This window comes from Tachyglossus aculeatus, chromosome 20 (genome assembly GCF_015852505.1).
Source record: "Tachyglossus aculeatus isolate mTacAcu1 chromosome 20, mTacAcu1.pri, whole genome shotgun sequence".
Lineage (NCBI taxonomy): Eukaryota > Metazoa > Chordata > Mammalia > Monotremata > Tachyglossidae > Tachyglossus > Tachyglossus aculeatus.
Genome location: NC_052085.1, coordinates 26,293,747 through 26,317,524, shown reverse-complemented (window position 1 = coordinate 26,317,524; position 23,778 = coordinate 26,293,747). Strand labels below are relative to the sequence as shown.

Genomic DNA, 23,778 nt, shown 5'->3' with positions numbered 1-23,778 from the left:
GGAGGGATTCATTGGAACAGGCCGGGGTGGGGGTGGGAGGGGATTTCCAGGTGGTGGGTACCTATGCCCTGCCTGCTTGCCCACGGTTGAGAGGGTCGATAAGAGTGGACGACAGGCGGTCTGTGAGAGAAGATCAACCGATGCTCACACTTTCTCCTTTCTCTGTTTCAGGAGGCTCGGTTTGGTGGAGCTCCCGGATCCGCGGCTCCTATGGACTGCCCAGCCAACATGGACTTGGGAGAACAATGGCCACTGAATGAAGGCAACTGGTGGACACCTAGTGGACTCCATCCTTTGGCCAGGGCCAGAGAAGGTACTGCGCTTTCCGGCAAGCTGATGCTGCCTCTAGATTGTGCCAACTTGTACTTCCCAAGCGCTTAGTACAGTGCTCTGCACACAGTAAGCGCTCAATAAATACGATTGATGATGATTGATGATGATTGTGACTTGTCCAAGGTCACACAGCAGACGTGTGGCGGAGCCAGGATTAAAACCCAGGTCCTTCTGACGCCCAGGCCCGTGCTCTATCCATTATGCCACGCTGCCTTAGAGCATTTCATCGACAATTGGAATTTAACGCCAGCTCAGACCGGCGGGTTTCTCGGCTGCTGCGTTGTGCGTGGTCGACTTTGGGCACCTTCCAGTAGCCCCCTACGCGAAACCACTGGCCCTCGGCCAGTCTGTCCCAAAGAAGGCTTGGGGAGTCTGATGGTCCGGTTGCCTGTGACTGCTTTTGCTTCTTGGTGGTGGCTTTGTGGGAAAGGGGAAAGATGGCACGGGGCAGAGGCGGGAAACCAACAGGGGTTCTTGCAATTGGGGAATTGTCATTCTTAGGGCCTCTTCCCCATAGCTAACCAGTCTGTCAGTCAGTCAATCGTATTTATTGAGCGCTAACTGCGGGCAGAGCACTGGACTAAGTGCTTGGGAGAGTACGATATAATAATATAACAGACACATCCCCGGCCCTCAACGAGCTTACAGTCTAGAGGAGGAGACAGACATTAATAGAAATAAATAAAATGACGGTTATGGACAAAAGTGCTGGGGGGCTGGGATGGGGGGATGAGTAAAGGGAGCAAATCAGGGTGATGCAGAATAATAATAATGATGATGATGGCATTTATTAAGCGCTTACTATGTGCAAAGCACTGTTCTAAGCGCTGGGGTAGATACAAGGGTAATCAAGTTGTCCCATGGGGGGCTCACACACTTAATCCCCATTTTCCAGATGAGGTAACTGAGGCACAGAGCAGTTAAGTGACTTGCCCAAAGTCACACAGCTGACAAGTGTTGGAATTTGCCAAGTTGCTGAACTAGAAATGTTTGATAAAAAGAATTTGCATGTTCTCCACAGCACATGGGTACTCTTCTTATTTTTATGGCTGCTGCTGTGGTGATGATGGACATCTATTAATTACTCTATTAATTATTATTAATAATAATTATTTTTATTCTGGTGACTTGACACCTGTCCACATGTTTTGTTTTATTGTCTGTCTCTCCCTTCTAAACTGTGAGCCCGCTATTGGGTATACGTTGCCAACTTGTACTTCCCAAGCACTTAATACAGTGCTCTGCACACAGTAAGCGCTCAATAAATACGATTGAGTGAATGAATGAGCCGGGATTTGAACCCATGACCTCTGACTCCAAAGCCTGGGCTCTTTCCACTGAGCCACTGAGTCACGCTCAGTGGAAGTGGAGAAGAGGAAAAGAGGGCTTAGCCTGGGAAGGCCTTTTTTGAGGAGATGTGCCTTCAATAAGGTTTGGAAAAGGGGGAGAGTGATTGTCTCTCGGACCTGAGGTGGGAGGGTGTTCCAGGCCCGAGGCAGGACGGGGGCAAGGGTTCGGCAGAGAGAGATGAGGAGGCACAGTGAGAAGGCTGGCATTGAGGAGCGAAGCGTGCGGGCTGGGTTGTAGTCGAAACCAACTCCTCAGGTTGCCCACCCACTGCCACCCCCAGCCGACGAGCCAAATGGCGCTGGGCCCCTGGTTTCCATGTCGGTTCTCACCGATACGGTCTCTCTTCCCGCCGAGCTCTCGGGGGAGTCCGGGAAGACTTGGGGTCCCCTGGCATTTCCTAAACACTAGGGTAGAAACCAGATAATCGGATCGGAGATAGTGCCAATGCCGGGCTCACAGTCTGACGCTTCACTGGCTCCTCCAACGCAAATCGACTCTGTGAATTCTCCATCTCATCTCTCACGCCCACCGCCTCTTGCCCACATCCTCCCTCTGGTTGGGAATTCCCTCCCACTTCATAATAATAATAATAATAATAAGGGCATTTATTAAGTGCTTAGTATGTGCAAAGCACTGTACTAAGCGCTGGGGAGGTAACAAGGTGATCAGGTTGTCCCATGGTGGGGGGCTCACAGTCTTAATCCCCATTTTACAGATGCGGTAACTGAGGCCCAGAGAAGTGAAGTGACTTGCCCAAAGTCACACAGCTGGGATTTGAACCCATGACCTCTGACTCCAAAGCCCGAGCTCTTTCCACTGCGCCACGCTGCTTCTCTTGACTTCATATTTGACAGAGCATCACCCTGCCCACCAAAAAGCCTTTTTTTCGTGGCATTTGTTAAGCGCTTCCTGGGAGTCAAAAACTGATCTAAGCACTGAGGTAGACACAGGTGCATTCGGTTGGACACCTGTCTCTGTCCCCCATGGGGTCCACGGTCTAAGTGGGAAGGAGAACACGAGAACCGAGGTACAGAGAAATGAAATGACTCACCCAAGGTCAGACGGCAAACACTGCGCTCTTTGCACTAGGCCACGGCACCTCTCAGCCCCTGACTTTGTTTTAGCTCCTGCTCAACGATGAACCTGTGGTCCTTCACTTTTGCTAGTTTGCTTACTCGCTGAGCAAGTTAAGGGGCTTAGTGAGAATCAGAGGGGCTCAGTGGCCAGAGCTCGGGCTTGGGAGTCAGAGGTTGTGGGTTCTAATCCCGGCTCTGCCACTTGGTAGCTGTGTGGCTTTGGGCAAGCCGCTTCACTTCTCTGTGCCTCAGTTATCTCTGCGTACCTGTTTCCTCTTCTGGGATTTACACGCTAAAACATGGTAACCTAAAATTAACCTCCTAACTTCTCTGTGCCTCAATCAATCAGTCAATCATATTTATTGAGCGCTTACTGTGTGCAGAGCACTGTACTAAGCACTTGGGAAGTACAAGCTGGCAACATATAGAGACGGTCCCTACCCAACAGTGGGCTCACAGTCTAAAAGGGGGAGACAGAGAACAAAACCAAACATACTAACAAAATAAAATAAATAGAATAGATATGTACAAGTAAAATAAATAAATAGAGTAATAAATATGTACAAACATATACATATATATGTATATATATAACTCAGTTACCTCTGTGTACCTGTTTCCTCTTCTGGGATTTACACGCTAAAACATGGTAACCTAAAATTAACCTCCTAACTTCTCTGTGCCTCAATCAATCAATCAATCAATCGTATTTATTGAGCGCTTACTATGTGCAGAGCACTGTACTAAGCGCTTGGGAAGTACAAATTGGCATCACATAGAGACAGTCCCTACCCAACAGTGGGCTCACAGTCTAAAAGGCTCACAGCCTCAGTAACCTCATCTGTAAAATGGGGATTGAGACTCGGCGTGTAACAACCTGATTGCCTTGAATCTACCCCAGTGCTTAGAACAGTGCTTGGCACATAGAAAGCACTTAACAAATACCATTATTATCATTATTATTGATTACAGTCTATCTATCCCAGTGCTTAGTACAGTCCTTGGAACATAGTAAGTGCCTTACAAATACCATCAAAAATATATTTACAGGACTAGACCTTTGGCTTGCTCAACAATAACAACGATAACGATGATGGTATTTGTTAAGCGCATAGTATAATAATAATAATGGCATTTATTAAGCGCTTACTATGTGCAAAGCACTGTTCTAAGCACTGGGGAGGTTACAATGTGATCAAGTTGTCCCACAGGGGGCTCACAGTCTTAATCCCCCATTTTACAGAGGAGGTAACTGAGGCACAGAGAAGTTAAGTAACTTGCCCAAAGTCACACAGTTGACAATTGGCAGAGCCGGGATTTGAACCCATGACCTCTGACTCCAAAGCCCGGGCTCTTTCCACTGAGCCATGCTATGTGCGAAGCAATGTTCTAAGCCCTGGGAGGATACAAGGTGATCAGGTTGTGCCACATGGGGCTCACAGTCTTAATCCCCGTTTTACAGATGAGGTAACTGAGGCACAGAGAAGTTAAGTGGCTTGCCCAAGGTCACACAGCTAACAAGTGGCAGAGCGGGGATTCAAACCCATGACCTCGGACTCCCAAGCCCGTGCTCTTTCCACTGAGCCACGCTGCTCACTGAGCTAGTGGCACGTTATCAGCGCTAGTTTCTAAGCTCCTCAAGGGCAGAGATCAGGTCTTCCTTCTCACTCTATTGTGCCCTCCCAGGTGCTTAATACAGTCCTTGGTCCAAGGAGGCATTTAATACATACGACCGACGGATTGACTTTTTCTAGACCTTGCTTTCTTTTTGGTGGTTTGAGATAATGATTTTCCAAGCCAGGCATGTTTTTCTCTTCTTCGCAGCAAAGCTCATATTTCTCCCCTTTGCAGAGTGCTTAAAGATGTTTTCTGAGTCTGAATTTCCATGGTGGAGAAAAGATCATGACTGTGTTCTACATGTGGTTTCTGTGATTTTTTTGAGGATAAATAACCCGAAGAACGGTAGTCTCTAGGACCCGTGATTCTGAGGCGAGGTAGAGCAGGGAACTGCAGATTGAGAGGACACCACACTTAGCCTGGGCTGCTTCAACTTAAGGTCTCCTTCATGAGGTCAGAGTCAGAGGTCATGGGTTCAAATTCCGGCTCCGCCGCTGGTCAGCTGGGTGACCCTGGGCAGGTCACTTAACTTCTCTGTGGCTCGGTTACCTCAGCTGGAAAATAGGGGTGAAGACTGTGAGCCCCATGTGGGACAACCTGATCACCTTGTAACCTCCCCAGTGCTTGCCCGTAGTAGGCACTTAATAAATGCCATCATTATTATTATTATTATTATCATCATCAATTGTATTTATTGAGCGCTTACTATGTGCAGAGCACTGTACTAAGCGCTATTATGAGGAGACAGTGTGGCCTAGTGAAAAAGCACGGGACTTGCGGGGCAGGGCACCTGGGTTTTATAGCAGCTCTGCCGCTGGCCTGCTCTGTGACCTTCCACTAGTCACTCAACTTCCCTGGGCCTCTCTTTCCTCGTCTGTAAAGTGGGGCTAAGAAAACTGCTCTCCTTCCTCCTTAGACTGTGAGCTGCCGTTGGGACAGAGACCATATCCGATTTTCTTGAGTCTACCTCAGGGCTCAACATGGAGCGCTGAATAAGTACCAAAGAGATTGTAATAAGGCTCCCAAAGGGGATGTCTAGTTTAACTCACGTCCTCACTAACGGAGCTCATCCCTCCTCCTCAATCAACCAATCAATGCTATTTATGGAGCGCTTACTACGTGCAGAGCACTGTACTGAGCTCTCGGGAGAGTACGATGCAACGGAGTTAGCGGGCACGATCCCCGTCCACATCGGGCTTCCAGTCCAGAGGGTCCGCTCTCAAAGGAAGCATAAAAATCGAGTTGTTCTTTTCTGAGCGCTGGGATGAAAAAAAAAACCCAATAATAATGAAGGCGGGATGTTTAAGGTTAGAACTGGCCTTATTCTCGTTTTATAAAAGATTAGGGAGAAAGAAGAAAACAATTCCTCCCAACCCCTGGAACCGACAACTCGAGTGAATGCCTAATTCGTTTGCGGAGCATGACTGCTGTGGTTGCCTAGCAACCGGAGGGAGGAGGAGCTGATGGCCAAGAGGGGCTCCGCTCACGCAGGGAAGAGTGTGTCAGTTCAGGTGGGCACATGAGTAGGAAGCAGGCGGCTGGCTTCCAGAGACAAAGATGAAACTTTGGGGATCTCTGCGCTAGGATGACGGCGGTCGGGCGGGGGGCCGAGGGGTGGGACGCTGGGGACCCCTCTCCCCTCTCCCACCCGCAGAGGTGGACCTCGAGGACAAGGTGCAGGTGAGTCTATCCAGAACCCGGCCCTTGGAAAGTTGATGGGGAACAGAAGGGCATCCCCTGTTCCGCAGCGGGACACGCGTGGCCTTACCCGAAAGTTTCTTTGGGAATTTCCTGGGAGATGCCAGCCACGTCCAAACGAGAGGAGCCTGGATTATGTTAACCTCAGGGCCCGAGGAAACCCGAACCAAGTCACTCCGGAGGGCTGACTCCATTGACGCCCGATGCGGCACAGAATCACCGTCTTTTGTCTTTCTCTCCCTCTCTCCCCCAGAGAATGAGTTTGTGGAAGCCACATCAGCTCAGTTCAGCCCGGAGGAGTTAGGTAAGTCCAGCCCGTCTGGGGATATTCTCTCCTTTCAAGTGACATTTGGCCTCCAGCTGCCTCAGGCCTCCTCCCTCGGCGACTCCCCTTTGGGTGGTTTGGGAACGAGGAGTCCCGCTGACGGGGCGGGCTGAGGGGGGGTACTTTTTGGGTGCAATTCAGATTGGTTTGGGATACTTTCCTCACAGCATCAGCTGGCAAAGCGCGTGCGTGCGTGTGGGTTTGTGTGTGGTACTAAAATGCCGCAGCTTCCAGAAGCACATTTTAAGTTTGGTGTAGGGCAGTCCTTGACGTTGCCTTGACCGGTGGTGGGGTGGGAGGTGGGCAGTGCCCGGGTCTTTAGACTGGTGTGTGAGAAGGTCGAAGGACACTGTGGGAGCCGGATATTCTCTTTAAATAGTCATTACACCACATCGGGGTGGCCGTTGTAGAGCACTGGGAGCCCGGACCCCTGGTTTCTATCCCCGGATTCAGCCGCCTCGTTAGGGGTCCTGAGAGGGGTAATTTCACCTCTATGAGCCTAGGTACTTGGGGATGATGAGGTAAATTTTGTCCATGGCTGAAGGATCCCCTGGGGAAAAGCTTGAGGGAGAAAACACAAGTGTTTTCACTCACTCACTCACTCAATCAATCATATTTATCGAGAGCTTAGGGTGGGCAGAACACTGTACTAAGCACTTGGAAGAATACAATATAACAGGGTTCGTAGACAAGTTCCCTGCCCGTAGCGCACTTCCAGTTTTTCTCACGACAGCCCTCGCTAAGAATTTCTGCCCAACTCCTCCATTCTGTCTGTGATTTCTCTCTTGGAATGCTTATTGGCTAACAAGTTAGGGAGTTAATAATAGTAATAATGATTATAGTATCTGTTAAGGGTTTACTCCGTGCCCGTGCCCAGCCCAGGATCGGGTCAGACCCAGTTCCTGTCTGACATGGGGGCTCACAGTCTAAGTGGGAGGAAAGCAGAGACCTTCTCCCCATTTCACAGATAAGAAAAAGGAGGCACAGAAAAATCGTGACTCCCCCGAAGTTACCCAGCAGGCCGGTGTCAGAGCAGGAATGAGAACCCAGCTAGGCAAATGTTTCTCAGTTTGGTCTGTTCACCCGGTTCCCTTGTCACAGGCAGGAAAAAAGTCATATTCCAACGAAGGTTATTTCAGCTAGAGGTTTTCAGGAGGGAGAGAAGGAACTATTGTAGGCAGGGGGCAGGAAAAAGCAGTTTATCCTTCATGGCATCATTCGACCTCACTGCACCCAAGTTTTCTCCTTTGGCCCCGAGGTCTGGCAGAATCCGAAGTGGCACTCCTGGTTTCTCCTGCAATCCTCCAGGAAAACCTCCTCAGTGTGAGAGAGCTGGTTCTCATGGTTCGGACCACCAGGCATTTTGAGAGCTCCCAGCTTAGATCTGGCTCACCCTGGCTCCGGAGAGCTTCTCACTCTCCTCCTGGGTATTCATCAACTGATCAATCATTAGCTCACCTCCTCCAGGAGGCCTTCCCAGACTGAGCCGCCTCCTTCCTCTCCCCCTCGTCCCCCTCTCCATCCCCCCGTCTTACCTCCTTCCCTTCCCCACAGCACCTGTATATATGTTTGTACATATTTATTACTCTATTTATTTTACTTGTACATATCTATTCTATTGATTTTATTTTGTTAATATGTTTGGTTTTGTTCTCTGTCTCCCCCTTCTAGACTGTGAGCCCACTGTTGGGTAGGGACTGTCTCTATATGTTGCCAACTTGTACTTCCCAAGCGCTTAGTACAGTGCTCTGCACACAGTAAGCGCTCAATAAATACGATTGATTGATTGATTAAGCAGGGGTCTTTATGAAGTGCTCACTGTTTGTTTTATGGTATTTGTTAAGCCTTTACTAGGTGATAGGTATTGTTCATTCATTCAATCATATTTATTGAGCGCTTACTGTGTGCAGAGCACTGTACTAAGCGCTTGGGAAGTACAATTTGGCAACATATATAGAGACGGTCCCTACCCAACAGTGGGTTCACAGTCTAGAAATTCTAAGGGCTGGGGTAGATGCAAGTTAATGGGATTGGGCACAGTCCCTGTCCCACGTGGGGCTCACACTCTTAATCCCCATTTTACAGATGAGGTAACTGAGGCTCTTGAGAAGTGACGCTACTTGCCCAAGGTCACACAGTAGAGAAGTGGCGGAGCTGGGATGAGAACCTGTGAGCTTCCGACACCCAGGCCCATGCTCTGTCCTCTAGGCCATGTTGCTTCTCAGTGCTTAGCGCCATATTAAGCTCTTGGGAGAGGACAACAGAGTTGGTAATAATAATAATAAAATAATAATAATAATAATAATAGTAATCATCATCATCAATTGTATTTATTGAGCGCTTACTATGTGCAGAGCACTGTACTAAGTGCTTGGGAAGTACAAATTGGCAACATATAGAGACAGTCCCTACCCAACAGTGGGCTCACAGTCTAAAAGGGGGAGACAGAGAACAAAACCAAACATACTAACAAAATAAAATAAATAGAATAGATATGTACAAATAAAATAAATAAATAAATAAATAGAGTAAAAAATATGTACAAACATATATACATATATACAGGTGCTGTGGGGAAGGGAAGGAGGTAAGATGAGGGGGAAGGAGAGGGGGACGAGGGGGAGAGGAAGGAAGGGGCTCAGTCTGGGAAGGCCTCCTGGAGGAGGTGAGCTCTCAGCAGGGCCTTGAAGGGAGGAAGAGAGCTAGCGCGGCGGATGGGCAGAGGGATTGGGGGCATTCCAGGCCCGGGGGATGACGTGGGCCGGGGGTCAATGGCGGGACAGGCGAGAGCGAGGTACGGTGAGGAGATTAGCGGCGGAGGAGCGGAGGGTGCGCTTACTATGTGCCAAGACTGTTCTAAGCGCCGGGGTAGATACAAAGTAATCAGGTTGTCCCACATGGGGCTCACAGTCCTAATCCTCATTTTACAGATGAGGTAACTGAGGTCCAGAGAAGTGAAGTGACTTACCCAAGGTCACACAGCAGACAAGCGGCGGAGCCAGAATTAGAACCCACGTCCTCTGACTTCCCCAGCCCACACTGCTTGCCACACTGCTTCATTCCCTGCCCCCAGAGAGCTGACAGTCTGCTGGCACAAACCAGACTTGTTCCTCTTTGTTAGCCTTGCTCTTTTTAGGGGAGAGGAAAGGTCTCACTGAGAAAATGCTTTGTATTCAACTCCTGTCTGCCTAAGCCTTTAATAACACCAGGCTGGTTGGCCACACTGCAACAGAAATTATTGGTCCTCTTAAATAATAGATAACCATCATCAGGGGGAGAAATGAAAGTTACTTACTCTGGATCAGCTGACTATATTATGTCTGATAGGTCATTTGCATCCTAAATCCCGTAGGAGAGGCAGACAAGAGAATGGAGTTGGATAAGAGCTTGTCTCTGGGAGATCTTGGACAAGTGACTCTATCTACCCCAGCACTTAGTACAGTGTCTGGCATATAGTAGGCACTTTTAACGAATGCCATTAAAAAAAATTGAGCACATCAACGTGACAAGCACTGTGTCCTGCACTGTGCCCAGCAGGGCCAGTCAAAGCACCTTGGGAAAAGGAATCCAAACTCCAGCCGGAGGCCGCTGGCCTCTGAGTTCTCCATCCCAACTCAGGAAAGAGATCTTGGCCTCAGCGTGAACTCTTCCTAAATTGTCGGTTTAGTTTGTGGCGGCAGGCAAAAAGGCCAGCAAAATGACGCTGGGCTTTATTGGGAAGGGAATCGAAAACAAAACAAAACAAAAAAACACCATTTTTCCTCTAAATAAAACCACGGGACATCTGCCCCTACAATCCTCCCTGCTGTTCTCCTTGGTGCATTTCTGGAAGAGCATGAGAGCTGGAAATGCGATAGAGAAGAATAACTAAATTGATCAGGGGTATGGAGAAATTCCCAACTGAGGAGAAACCAAAAAATATTAGGATTCTTCTGCAGTCTGGAGGGGGCACGAATGAAGTTGACAATATCGTGAAGGGTTTGGACAGGGCCAGCTCTGGATCAACAGATGTCACCAAATCAGAAATGAATCAAACCTTGAATGGGAAGACTTAATAATCAGCACAAGAAAAAAGTTTTTGACTCAGAAGAGGGCAAGTAGGAGGAATTCGTCATAGTAGGATATTGGAGAAGTCAGGAGACCTGTGTTCTAATTCCAGCTCTGCCACTTGCCTGCAGCGTAACTTACTTAACTTTTCTGTATTTCAGTTTCTTCATCTGTAAAATGGGGATAAAAATACTCATTTTCCCTCCTACTAAGATTGTGAGTCCTATGCGGGACAGAAACTGTGTCCCCTAGATACTGTATCTACCCTAGCGCTTAGAACTGTCTTTGGGACAGAGTAAGTGCCTAAAATACGATCGCTATTATTTTTATTTAGAGGGGTTAGGCAGAATGAGAGAGCTAAGAAGTTCAAGAAGGGATAGATTTAGGGACAGTGCCCACTAAGGATTCTTAGGTGGAAAAATTAGGAATCCACCACCCTCACCCTCAAGGCACTTATGTACATACCCATAATTTATATTTAATGTCTGTCCCCGTTCTAGACTGTAAGCTCCCTGTGGACAGAGAATGTGTCCACCGGTTCTGTTATTCAATTCAAATTATTCAATTCAAATTATTTTTATTTAGAGGGGTTAGACAGAATGGGAAAGCTAAGAGGTTCAAGAAGGGATAGATTTAGGGACAGTGCCCACTAAGGATTCTTAGGTGGAAAAATTAGGAATCCACCACCCTCACCCTCAAGGCACTTATGTACATATCCATAATTTATATTTAATGTCTGTCCCCGTTCTAGACTGTAAGCTCCCTGTGGACAGAGAATGTGTCCACTGGTTGTTATAGTATTCTCTCCCAAACACTTATTACAGTGTTCTGCGAACAGTAAGCACTCAATAAATACCACCGACTGACTGACTGGTTGATTGAAGATCACTGGACTGACCTAGGAAGACATTTCTTACATTATTTCTCAGAATCTTAGCCCTCGGTCCCATATGAATGTCTGAGCCTGAATTCTTTTCTTTTCTTCATTCCGCCTTGAGGATCGTCTCCCTAAACTCCGGCAAAAATCTCCCTGCATCGTTCTTTCCCTAGAAGTCCTCCAGTTTCTTTTCAGGGTCCTGTTCTCAGATTTTCCCAACCTCTGTATACTTTCCATCTGCCTCTTCAGCCTCTTCTGTACTCTCCTGAGCACTTTGTACAGTTCTCTGCACCCAGTAGGCGCTCAGTAAATGCAGTGGATCTATTCGCTCCTGCTGCCTCAGGGAGTTCTCTGCCTGTGAACCACACAGCGACTCAGTTCCACCCTGGAGTGAACTCAAACCCTGAAATAGTACGAATTAGGAGCCCCAATTTCTGGCGCCTGCCAATCTACCCCATCCCCACGTGATTGCCCATTTGTGGGAGTGGCGGGGAGGGATGGATGGAGAGCCAGGGGTGACTTGAGAGAACAGGGTTGCTTGGAAGGTTTCCATCCCCAGAGCTGGCTCCCAAACGTACTATGAGACCAGCTTGGCTCCTGCTGCTTCTGCAAGAGCTCCGGAAGAATGAAAACTAACATTTATTTGATTATGAAAAAGTTGCACAATTGTTTTTTGGCCTTAAAAAGGCCTTGGATTTCACTACTGCTCTGGGTGAGGGTTGGTGGGTCTGCTTGAGGGCTCTTTCTCACCAACTCTAGTATATCATGCTCTCCCAATTGTTTGGTACAGTGCTCTGCACACAATGAGCGCTCAGCATCCAGTCTGTCACAATCCAGGCCTTGGATCCTGGAATCTCCTACACCAAAGCCTTCTGTCTTTGGGGTGGGGGTGGGGGAATCCCGTAGCAGAAGCCTGGACTTTAGAACAGAATTGCCAAGTTCTCTCCAAACTGTTTATTTGTTTGTTTTACAGTACTGGTTAAGCGTGTCAAAGCGGTAGGGTGGGTACAAGCTAATTAGGTCGGACACAGTTCCCGTCCCTCATGGGGCTCACAGTCTTAAGTAGGAGGGAGAACAGGCAGTGAATCCCCATTTTACAGTTGAGGAACCTGAGGCACGGAGAAGTTAAGTGAATTACCCAAGGTCACACAGCAAGCCCTTGGCTGAGCAATTGGCAGAGGCAGGATGAGAACCGAGGTCCTCTGATTCCTAGGCCCGTGCTCTTTCCGCTAAGTCAAAACTCCAGCAGGAATCCAAATGTTGGCTCGCGTCATGACCGGGTCCTGGGGACTGGCTTCCTCTGGAGGAGCGCTTAGCCCAGTGCTCTGCGCACAGCAAGCGATCACTAAATACGACTGAAAGACTGATGGATCTCTAGAAGGGAATGAAATGACCGGCAGGAGAATTGTTCTCCATCTCTCCTCTTCATCCCCCATTCCTCCTTGCGCAGCTTCAGAATTCCTTCAATAGGTCTCAATAGGACCAACTTCCTTTGCCCTCTATCAGTTCTACTCGTCGGGTCTTATGGAAGTCTACACACCAGGGGATTTAACCTGTCTTGCAGCTGAGACTTGCTGAAACGGCCCTCAGCAATCTCAGAGAGAAGCCCAGGGAGGAACCCGGGATCGTGGAAAGAAGTGGCCTGAATACTGGAGAGGTTTTTTCTCCAGCCCATCACTGGAGTGATTCTTGTAGTTACCTAGGAAGGGAGGCCTAATGTCAGCTTTGGGCCCTAGTCTCCATAGGGAAAGGTATGGAGAGACAAATACAAAGAGGCAATAGGAAAATGGTTTCATCTTTGCCTAAACAGATTGAGGATGGAAAGAGAGAAAATTATTGGAATCTGATGAAAGGTGGAAAAAATAAATAAATGGAGAACATTTTCTTCCGGGGTCAGACCGGAGGATTTTTTTTTTTTTGCTCCAGACAGGCTCTGTCGGTGGAAATCTTTTGAGCCTGTACCCCCTATTTCCCGAATACTGAACATGTGTGCGACTATCTATGCAGAAACCGTATAACATTTCATCAATTGTACTGCACTATGCATATTTATGGTGCTGTATAAATAACCGGAGAACTTTGCTAAGGCAGCCAGCCCACCCTGATTTCACTGGAGTTTCTGGGTCAGTTTCTTCCTTGGAGTCCTAGAATAATCCTGTTTTATTTTTTTTTAACGGGGTGGGGGATAAGGGAAAGAAAACCACAGGAAGTTTGGCTGTTTAGATGGGCAAGTGGAAGCTTTCAGAAGTATTTTTTTTCTCTCTGTCTCTTGCCTTTCTCTCTTTTCTCTTTCTCCTTTCTCTCCTCTCCTCTCTCCTATCACTCTCCCTCTATCCTCTCTCCACTTCCCTCTCCTCTTTCCACTTCCCTCCTCTCTGCCCTCTCTTCTCTCTCCCTTTCTCTCTTCTTCTCCTCTTCCTCCTTTCAGTCTCCCTCCGTCCTTCCCCTTGCCTTTCCCGCCCTCCCTCCCCTGGCCTTATCTCTGCTGGAAACCAGCCGGAGAGTCAGTGCTCCGCTTCCCAGGGTTCCCTGCCAGAAAACGAAACAGGTCCGATTATTAGAGGGAAGAAAAACGAGCCCTTCTTGGCAAAATGGGGAAAACAGATGTGCGGAGATGGCGTCGCTGTCTCTCCCCGTCTGCCTTCTGCTGCGAAGCCTCCCCTCCCGGCAACCCTCCCAGCCCGGATGGGGCCGGATAAATATGTACATCGGTCACCATGGCAAACTCTGTCGGTTAATTTCACGTGGTCATAGTTTCTCCCTAATTCTCCTCCCCGTGTCCCTCTCCTCTGCCATTCCCCCGCTCCCAAACCCAGAATCGGGGAACTCATTGGCCGCCCCGCTGGCTGCCGGCTCAAGGCCCGACACCTTGGCCGTTGTCTTCTTCTGGGCTTCCTTGGAGGAGCGGTGGGCAGGGAGGCTGTAGCTTCCCAACGGGTGAAACGTTTCACGTCTTAAAAGGACGGAGTCACAGCTCTTTGTCTGAAGTAAACTCCGCGCCAGGACGGACAGCAGGGATGACTAAGAGCCGCCGCTTGGAATTTCTGGCCTCTGGTGGGGAGGCCCCGATAGAAAGAAGATCGCTCTCCCACCAGCGCTTGGCTCTTTATTCACCATGAGGCCTCCTCACCCTCTGTCCGGGCGTCTCTCCCGGGGACAGTGTCTATTTATTGTTGTATTGTACTCTTCCAAGCACTTAGTGCAATGCTCTGCACACAGTAAGCGCTCAATAAATACAATTGACTGGCATCGCTGGAAAGCCTGGACTTTGGAAAAAGGAATCTGAAGTACCTGGGCCTTAAAAAGGCCCTGGTGATGCTCCTTGTGCTATAATAATGATGGCATTTATTAAGCGCTTACTATGTGCCAAGCACTGTTCTCACCAGAAAGGGATGATGCCACCAAGTGAAACCTTCCCCCTTCACCACCTTTCTCCTTTCCCCAACTCTTTCCCGGAATTTGGGCCGCGTCCCTCCAGAGGCCTCAATAATAATACTGATTATGGTTTTTGTTGAGCGCTTACTATGTGCCAAGCACTGTTCTAAGCGCCAGGGTAGATACAAGGTAATCAGGTTGTCCCCCGTGGGGCTCACAGACTTAATCCCCATTTTACAGATGAGGTAACCGAGGCACAGAGATATTGATCAATTACTGCGTGCAGAGGACTTTAGTAAGCGCTTAATATAATAATAGTATTTGTTAAGCACTTACTATGTGCAAAGCACCGTTCTAAGTGCTGGGGGGGATACGAGGTGATCAGGTTGTCCCACGTGGGGCTCACAGTCTTAATCCCCATTTTACAGATGAGGTCACTGAGGCCCAGAGAAGTTAAGTGGTTAAGTGGCTTGCCTAAGGTCACCCAGCTGACAAGTGGCGGAGCCGGAATTCGAACCCATGACCTCAGACTCCCGGGCCCGGGCTCTTTCCACTGAGCCATGCTGCTTCTCTATATACAAAGTCAGTAGACAAATTCCCTGCTCACCAGGAGTTTACGGTCAATAACGACTCACTCCTGAATTCTCCAGAACTTTAACAAACTCCCACCGATATGCCTCTCCCACCCAGACCTCCCAATTTGTAAAATGCATATGGCGATGCAAAGCTGTGGTTTTTATTTTTACGTTTAAACACCTTTGCCCCTCGCAACCCCCAAGAGCAGCACTGAGGCTAATCAATCAGTCAGTCAATCAGTGGTATTTTCTGCGGGGGAAATCACTGCCTGCCTCTGAAGCTCATGACACCGTGAGACCCTTGAAAGAAGACGAAATGAAGCCCTAAAGATCTTTAAACGGACTTGCCCTCGGCGTCTCATTCATTCATTCATTCAGTCGTATTTATTGAGCGCTTACTGTGTGCAGAGCACTGTACTAAGCGCTTGGGAAGTACAACTTGGCAACATATAGAGATGGTCCCTACTGGGCTCACAGTCTAGAAGGGACAAAACAAAACATGTGGACAGATGTCAAGTCCTCAGAGCAAAGCTAAACGCACATCATTAACAAAGTAGAATAGTAAGTATGTACATGTAAAATAGAGTAATAAATCTGTACAAACACATATACAGGTGCTGTGGGGAGGGGAAGGAGTATGATTGTGGAGTCTCCCCACGTTAGGGTGCGAGTCATGTTCCACGCGCTGTTGGCAAAGAAAAAAACAAAACAAAACATGTGGACAGATGTCAAGTCCTCAGAGCAAAGCTAAACGCACATCATTAACAAAGTAGAATAGTAAGTTTGTACTTGTAAAATAGAGTAATAAATCTGTACAAACACATATACAGGTGCTGTGGGGAGGGGAAGGAGTATGATCGTGGAGTCTCCCCACGTTAGGGTGCGAGTCACGTTCCACGCGCTATTGGCGAAGAGAAAGTATCTGAAGAACCTCGGTCATCTGGGGCTAATTCCTGGAGGAACCACGCTCGGTTTTCGATGCGATTCCCAGTCTGGCAAAATGAGCTTGGGTGTTGCTGGGGCCTTGGACACAAGCCAAAGTGAAAGGATTCACACGGACATGTGGCTGTGGTCAGATAAGACGATCACACACTCGCACAAGAGCCGAGTATTTCCCGTTAGGCTGTAGATTCCTCAAAGCAGTTGGAAAAATAAAGCTCAGAAGCTCCACTCAAGCAGTGTGGCCTAGTGGGAGGAGCACGGGACTGGGGGGTCGGAGGACCTGGATTCTAATCCCGGCTCTACTGCTCACCTGCTGTGTGACCTGGGGAAAGCTTCTTAACTTCTCTGTGTCTCAGTCCCCTCATCTGCCAAATGAGACTTAATACCTTTTCTTCCTTCTACTTACGTGAGCCCCATGTGAGACCTGATTATCTTGTACCTACTCCCAGCGCTTAGTACAATGCTTGACACAGAGTAAGTGCTTAAGATTGACCACAGTTATTAATATTATTATTATAATCGTTAGTAATAATAATAATAATAATGATGATGGCATTTATTAAGCGCTTACTATGTGCAAAGCACTGTTCTAAGTGCTGGGGAGGTTACAAGGTGATCAGGTGTCCCACTCGGGGCTCACAAGCTTCATCCCCATTTTACAGATGAGGTCACTGAGGCACAGAGAAGTCAAGCGGCTTGCCCAAAGTCACACAGCTGACAAGTGGTGGAGCCGGGGTTTGAACCCAGGACCTCTGACTCCAAAGCCCGGGCTCTTTTCCACTGAGCCACGCTGCTTCTCTAGTATAGTGAATTACACCCAATAAGAGATAAATACTACTACTACAACTGCTACTACATCCACTGCAATTACCACAATTACTATTATTATTACTAATACAATAATAATAATAACATTACTACAAATACTACAACTATAACTACGGTTATTAACCCTTACGACTACCCTTACAACTACCACGACTATTACTACTACTCTTCATGAAGGCAGCTACAAAGACCCTCACTGGAGAAATTAAACCGGGAAAATTCCCCTTTCTTCAAGAACAAGCAGGCTGACACTGCAACACCAAGAAGGCAGCACGGCTCAGTGGAAAGAGCAGGGGCTTGGGAGTCAGAGGTCGTGGGTTCTAATCCCGGCTCTGTCACTTGTCGGCTGTGTGACTCTGGGCAAGTCACTTAACTTCTCTGTGCCTCAGTTACCTCATCTGTAAAATGGGGATTAAGCCTGTGAGCCCCACGGGGGACAACCTGATTACCTCGTATCTACCCCGGGGCTTAGTACAGTGCTTGGCACATAGTCAGCGCTTAAAAATTACTATTATTATAATCATTTTGATTCCAGTGGAGGGTCACAGGGCAATGCCCTCCCAGTACTAAGAATCCTGAACAGCGCAAGTGATAAGAAATGAATCTTACCCCAGTTCTGCGCTGGTTCAAGCTATAGCCCATTAATAAATAATAATAATAATAATGATGGCATTTGTTAAGCGCTTCCTATGCGCAAGGCACTGTTCTAAGCGCTGGGGAAGATACGAGGTAATCAGGTTGTCCCACGTGGGGCTCACAGTCTTAAACCCCATTTTCCAGATGAGGTCACTGAGGCACAGAGAAGTGAAGTGACTTGCCCAAAGTCACACAGGGGACAAGTGGCGGAGCCGGGATTAGAACCCATGACCTCTGACTCCCAAGCCCAGGCTCTTGCCACTGAGCCACGCTGCTTCCAGGTATTCATTCAATCGCATTTATTGAGCGCTTTCTGTGTGCTGAGCACTGTACTAAGCGCTTGGGAAGTACAAGTTGGCAACATACAGAGACGGTCCCTGCCCACAGTGGGCTCCCAGTCTAGAAAGTGGTTACAAGTGCAACGCCAGTCTTGAAAGAACTGCAAAATGGCAAGAACCAAGAGGACACACTAGAAAAAAAAAACAAACCCAACCCTCCCTCTCGCTCATCAAATTGGTTGTGACCAATTTACCCAGTGAATAATTCGACCTAGTTAATATCCCAGTTATTCTGACAGACTCATTTTTTAAAAAGCAGATTTTCGTCGCTTTCTTAAAACGAAAAGAATCGCTAGCGTTCCGGTTCTACCGACAAAACATCTGCTCGTCGCATCGGCGGGAAGAAAGGAAGTTGAGAAAGCGGCCCTAACAAATTTTTCCCTTAGTTTCCTGGAAAAAAAAAAATAAATTACCACCCAAAATGATGCAACGCACACTTCACCTCAGGCAGCGGTGCTGGACTGAACCGAAATCGGGGCGGTTTCTGTGGCTCCGCACTCTTAAACCCACACGGTCGGGTCAGGTCACGCTGGCTACCCCGGGCGGAGGGGGAGAAATTCCACATTTGGAGCTCGTGGGAAACAACGAAATCTCCTACATTTGAGACTCACGGCGCTGACTTCACCTCCTCCAGTTTCTCCGGCTACTGGGGAGGTCCATTCATTCATTCAATCCTATTTATTGGGCGCTTGCTGTGTGCAGAGCACTGTACTAAGCGCTTGGGAAGTCCAAGTTGGCAACACAGAGAGACGGTCCCCCCCCCCCAACACCGGGCATATGAGTGAAAACTTGCCTGCAGTCACGGCGTCGCTCAAGTTGAAGCAGGAGAAGCAGCGTGGCTCGGTGGAAAGCGCCCGGGCTTTGGAGTCAGAGGTGGTGGGTTCAAATCCCGGCTCCGCCAGTTGTCAGTCGTGTGACTTTGGGCAAGTCGCTTCACTTCTTTGTGCCTCAGTTACCTCACCTGCAAAACGGGGGATTAAGACTGTGAGCAACCCGTGGGACAACTTGATCGCCTTGGAGCCTCCCCAGAGCTTAGAACAGTGCTTTGCACATAGTAAGCGCTTAATAAATGCCATTATAAAAAATAAAAAAAAGTTGAGGAGCAGCGTGGCTCAGTGGAAAGAGCCCGGGCTTGGGAGTCAGAGGCCGTGGGTTCAAATCCCAGCTGCGCCACTTGTCTGCCGTGTGACTTGGGGCGAGTCGCTTTGCTTCTCTGGGCCTCAGTTACCTCATCTGTAACATGGGGATGAAGACTGTGAGCCCCATGGGGGACAACCCGATAATCTTGGATCTCCCATGGCTCTTAGAACAGTGCTTGGCACATAGTAAGCGCTTAATAAATGCCATCATCATCAAGTTGGGTTAAATCAGAAGGATAAATTTCCCATCAACACGAGGGATAGGACCAGATGAGCCCACTGTTGGGCAGGGACCATCTCTATATGTTGCCAACTTGGACTTTCCAAGCGCTTAGTACAGTGCTCTGCACATAGTAAGCGCTTAATAAATGACATTATGAAAAATAAAAAATAAAAAAAAGTTGAGGAGCAGCGTGGCTCAGTTGAAAGAGCCCGGGCTTGGGAGTCAGAGGCCGTGGGTTCAAATCCCACCTGCGCCACTTGTCTGCTGTGTGACTTGGGGCGAGTCGCTCTGCTTCTCTGGGCCTCAGTTACCTCATCTGTAACATGGGGATGAAGACTGTGAGCCCCATGGGGGACAACCCGATAATCTTGGATCTCCCATGGTGCTTAGAACAGTGCTTGGCACATAGTAAGCGCTTAACAAATGCCATCATCATCATCAAGTTGGGTTAAATTGGAAGGATAAATTTCCCATCAACACGAGGGATAGGACCAGATGAGCCCGCTGTTGGGCAGGGACTGTCTCTATATGTTGCCAACTTGGACTTCCCAAGCGCTTAGTACAGTGCTCTGCACACAGTAGGCGCTCAATCAATACGATTGAATGAATGAATATGCCGCCAACTTGGACTTCCCAGGCGCTTGGTACAGTGCTCTGCACACAGTAAGCGCTCAGCAAATACGATGGAATGGATGAATGAATGCACATAGTATGCACTCAATAAATACGATTGAGGATGATGAATGAATGAATGAATGAGAAGCAGCGTGGCTCAGTGGAAAGGGCCCGGGCTTGGGAGTCAGGGGTGGTGGGTTCGAATCCCGGCTCCGCCACTTGCCTGCTGTGTGACGTTGGGCAGGTCGCTTCACTTCTGCGGGCCTCAGTTTCCTCGTCTGTAAAATGGGGATGAAGGCCGCGAGCCCCCTCCCCCGTGGGACCGCCTGGTTACCTTGCATCCCCCCCCCCCCCGCCCCCGGCGCTTAGAACAGTGCTTTGCTTCGGGCAAGTCACTTCTTCCCTCCTCTGGGCCTCAGTCCCCTCATCTGTAAAATGGGGCCCGTCTCGGCCAGACGACGCCCCCTACAGCCCGGGACCCGCGCCGCGCCGCCCCGCCCCGCCCCTCCCGGCCCCGCCCCCTTCGCCCGGGCCGCGCCCCCATTGGCCCGGCCCGGCCCCGCCCCTGGCGGACGGGCCCCGCCCCCCATCGCCCGGGCCGCGCCCCCAGTGGCCCGGCCCGGCCCCGCCCCTCGCGGACGGGCCCCGCCCCCTATGCCCAGACCTCGCCCCGCCCCTGGCGGACATGCCCCGCCCACTTCTGGACAGGCCCCCGCCCCCTTCGCCCGGGCCGCGCCCCCATTGGCCCGGCCCCCGCCCCAGGCGGACAGGCCCCGCCCCCTTGTCCCAGGCCTCACCCCATTGGGCAGGCCCGACCACGCCCTTCGCGGACAGACCCCCGCCCCCTTCGGGACAGGGCCCCTCCCCTTCGCCCCGGCCCCGCCCCCTCCCCCGGTGGCCCCGCCCCCTCCCCCGGTAGCCCCGCCCGCCCCCTGTGTGCTTCCCCCGGGGGGTCGGGGGGGGTGTCCAGGGGGGGGGGGATCCCCGGGGGATCCGTCCCGGCCGCTCCCATTCCTGTCATTCCAGCCCCCGCGGGACCCCGGCCGGGACCAGCCCCCCCGCCCGGACCCCCCCGGGGCTCCTCCCTCCCTCCCTCCGTCCGGGGTCTCTCTCTCTCTCTGTCCGTCCGCCCCTCCGCCCCTCCCTCTCTCCGCCCGCCCGTCCCTCCGCTCCCCCCCCGCCCCCGGCCGTGTCCCCAAACGGGCCAACTAGTGCCGGGGCAGCGCGGAGGCCCAGGACGGAGGACGGAGGACGGAGGACGGAGGACCGAGAGGTAAAGAGCGGGGCCGGCCCGCCCGCCCGCCCACGGCGCCCTCGCCCCCTCCGCCCTGGCCCTGCTCCCCCCCGGCTAGCCCTTGCCCCTCGCCCCCTGCCCCGCTAGCCCCGGACTGCCCCCGTGCCGGGCTACCCCTCGCCCCTCGCCCCTCTCCCCGCCTTCCCCGCTCGCCGCGGGCTGCCCCCTTGCCCCTAGCTCCCGGTCCCGCCGCTAGCCCCGGATTACTCCTCCTTTCCCCCCCGCCCCTCTCCCCGCTGGCCCCGGGCTACCCCCTTCCCCCAGCCCCTCTCCCCGAGGTAGCCCCGGACCATAACTCCCCCTTCCCCCTCGCCCCTCTCCTCCCCGAGGTAGCCCCGGACTGCCCCCTTCCCCCCGGCCCCTCTCCCCCCTCGCTTAGCCTCGGATTATCCCTTGCCCCCCGTCCCTGCCGGCCCCTGGCCACCCCCTTTCCCCTTGCCCCGCTTCTCGCTAGCCCCAGACTACTACCCCCCTTCCCCCTTGCCCCTCTCCTCGCTAGCCCCGGACTACCCCCTTTCCCCCCGGCCCCTCTCCCCGCCTCGCTAGCCCCGGGCTACCCCTTCCTCCTCGCCCCTCCGCCCGCCTCGCTAGCCCCGGATTACTCCCTTTCTCCCCGGCCCCCTTCCCCGCTAGCCCCGAGCCCCTCTGCCCCAACTAGCCCCGGCCCACACACCCCTTGCCCCTCTCCTCGCCAGCCCCAGACTGCCCCCTTCCCCCTAGCCCCTCTCCCCCCTCGCTAGCCTCGGATGATTCCTTGCCCCCTTCCCCCCGGCCCCTCTCCCCCCTTGCTTGCCTCGGATCATCCCTTGCCCCCCCTCCCTGCTAGCCCCTGGCTACCCCCTTGCCCGGCTTCTCTTCCCGCTAGCCCCAGACTATCTATCCCCTTTCCCCTCGCCCCTCCGCCCGCCTCGCTAGCCCCGGATTACTCCTCCTTTCCCCCTCGCCCCCTTCCCCGCTAGCCCCTCTCCCCTCTCCCCGAGGTAGCCCCGGCCCACACACCCCTTGCCCCTCTCCTCGCTAGCCCCGGCCTCCCCCCTTCCCCCCGGCCCCTCTCCCCCCTTGCTAGCCTCGGATTATTCCTAGCCCCCCTCCCTGCTAGCCCCTGGCTACCCCCTTTCCCCTTGCCCGGCTTCTCTTCCCGCTAGCCCAGACTATCCCCTTTCCCCTCGCCCCTCTCCCCGCCTTGCTAGCCCCGGATTACTTCTTAGCCCCTCTCCCTTCTCCCCGAGGTAGCCCCGGACCACACCCCCCCTTCCCCCTCCCCCCTCTCCTCGCTAGCCCCTGGCTACCCCCTTCCCCCTCTCCCCTCTCCTCGCTAGCCCCAGACTACCCCCTTCCCCCTTCCCCCTCTCCTCGCTAGCCCCGGCCTCCCCCCTTCCCCCTGGCCCCTCTCCCCCCTCGCTAGCCTCGGATTATCCCTTGCCCCCCGTCCCTGCCAGCCCCTGGCTACCCCCTTTCCCCTTGGCCCGCTTCTCGCTAGCCCCAGACTATCACCCCCTTTCCCCTCGCCCCTCTCCCCGCTTGCTAGCCCTGGATTCATCCTTTCCCCTTGCCCCCCTCCCTGCTAGCCCCTGGCTACCCCCTTCCCCCGCTTCTCTTCCCGCTAGCCTCAGACTATCCCCTTTCCCCTCGCCCCTCTCCCCGCCTCGCTAGCCCCGGATTACTTCTTAGCCCCTCTCCCTTCTCCCCCAGCTAGCCCCGGACCACACCCCCCCTTCCCCCTCGCCCCTCTCCTCGCTAGCCCCTGGCTACCCCCTTTCCCCTTGCCCCGCTTCCCGCTAGCCCCAGACTATCCCCTTTCCCCTCGCCCCTCTCCCCGCTTGCTAGCCCTGGATGCATCCCTTCCCCTCGCCCCTCTCCCCGCTTGCTAGCCCCTGGCTACCCCCTTTCCCCTTGGCCCGCTTCTCGCTAGCCCCAGACTATCCTCCCCTTTCCCCTCGCCCCTCTCCCCGCTCGCTAGCCCTGGATGCATCCTTTCCCCCAGACTATCCTGCCCTTTCCCCTCGCCCCTCTCCCCGCTCGCTAGCCCTGGATTCATCCTTCTTTCCCCCTGGCCCCCCTCCCGGGTAGCCCCGGCCTACCCCCTTCCCTCTTGCCCGGCTCCCCACTCGCCCCGGGCTACCCCTTCTCCCTTCACCCCCCTCCCCCTCGCCCCCAGCTAGTCCCAGGCTATTCGTTCAACTCATTCAGCGGCACTTACTGAGCGCTGACTGACCGTGCGCAGAGCGCTGTGCTGAGCGCATGATGCCCCCCGGTAACTGTCGTGGAGGTGGGGGCAGATCTGGGGGGGCGTGGGAGGGAAGGGGACCCTTCGGCTCTTCTAGACTGTGAGCCCGCTGTTGGGTAGGGACCGTCTCTCTATGTTGCCAACTTGGCCTTCCCAAGTGCTCTGCACACAGTAAGCGCTCAATAAATCATCATCATCATCATCATCAATCGTATTTATTGAGCGCTTACTACGTGCAGAGCACTGGACTAAGCGCTTGGGAA

At 51.9% G+C, this 23,778-nt stretch overlaps 1 protein-coding gene across 2 annotated transcripts in view; it reads left to right on the top strand.

Annotated features, from left to right (window-relative positions):
* Positions 1-23,778, top strand: part of AMOTL1 (angiomotin like 1) — a 111,745-nt gene that overhangs the window by 5,309 nt on the left and 82,658 nt on the right. The window contains exons 2-3 of one of the 2 annotated variants that reach the window (XM_038761935.1): positions 172-313; positions 6,328-6,378. In XM_038761935.1, coding sequence (XP_038617863.1) covers positions 211-313; positions 6,328-6,378 — 154 coding nt within the window. In that variant the 5' untranslated portion in view covers positions 172-210. Of the gene's footprint in view, positions 1-171; positions 314-5,975; positions 6,057-6,327; positions 6,379-23,778 lie in introns of those variants that run through there. The other variant, XM_038761936.1, reaches the window with a different exon arrangement.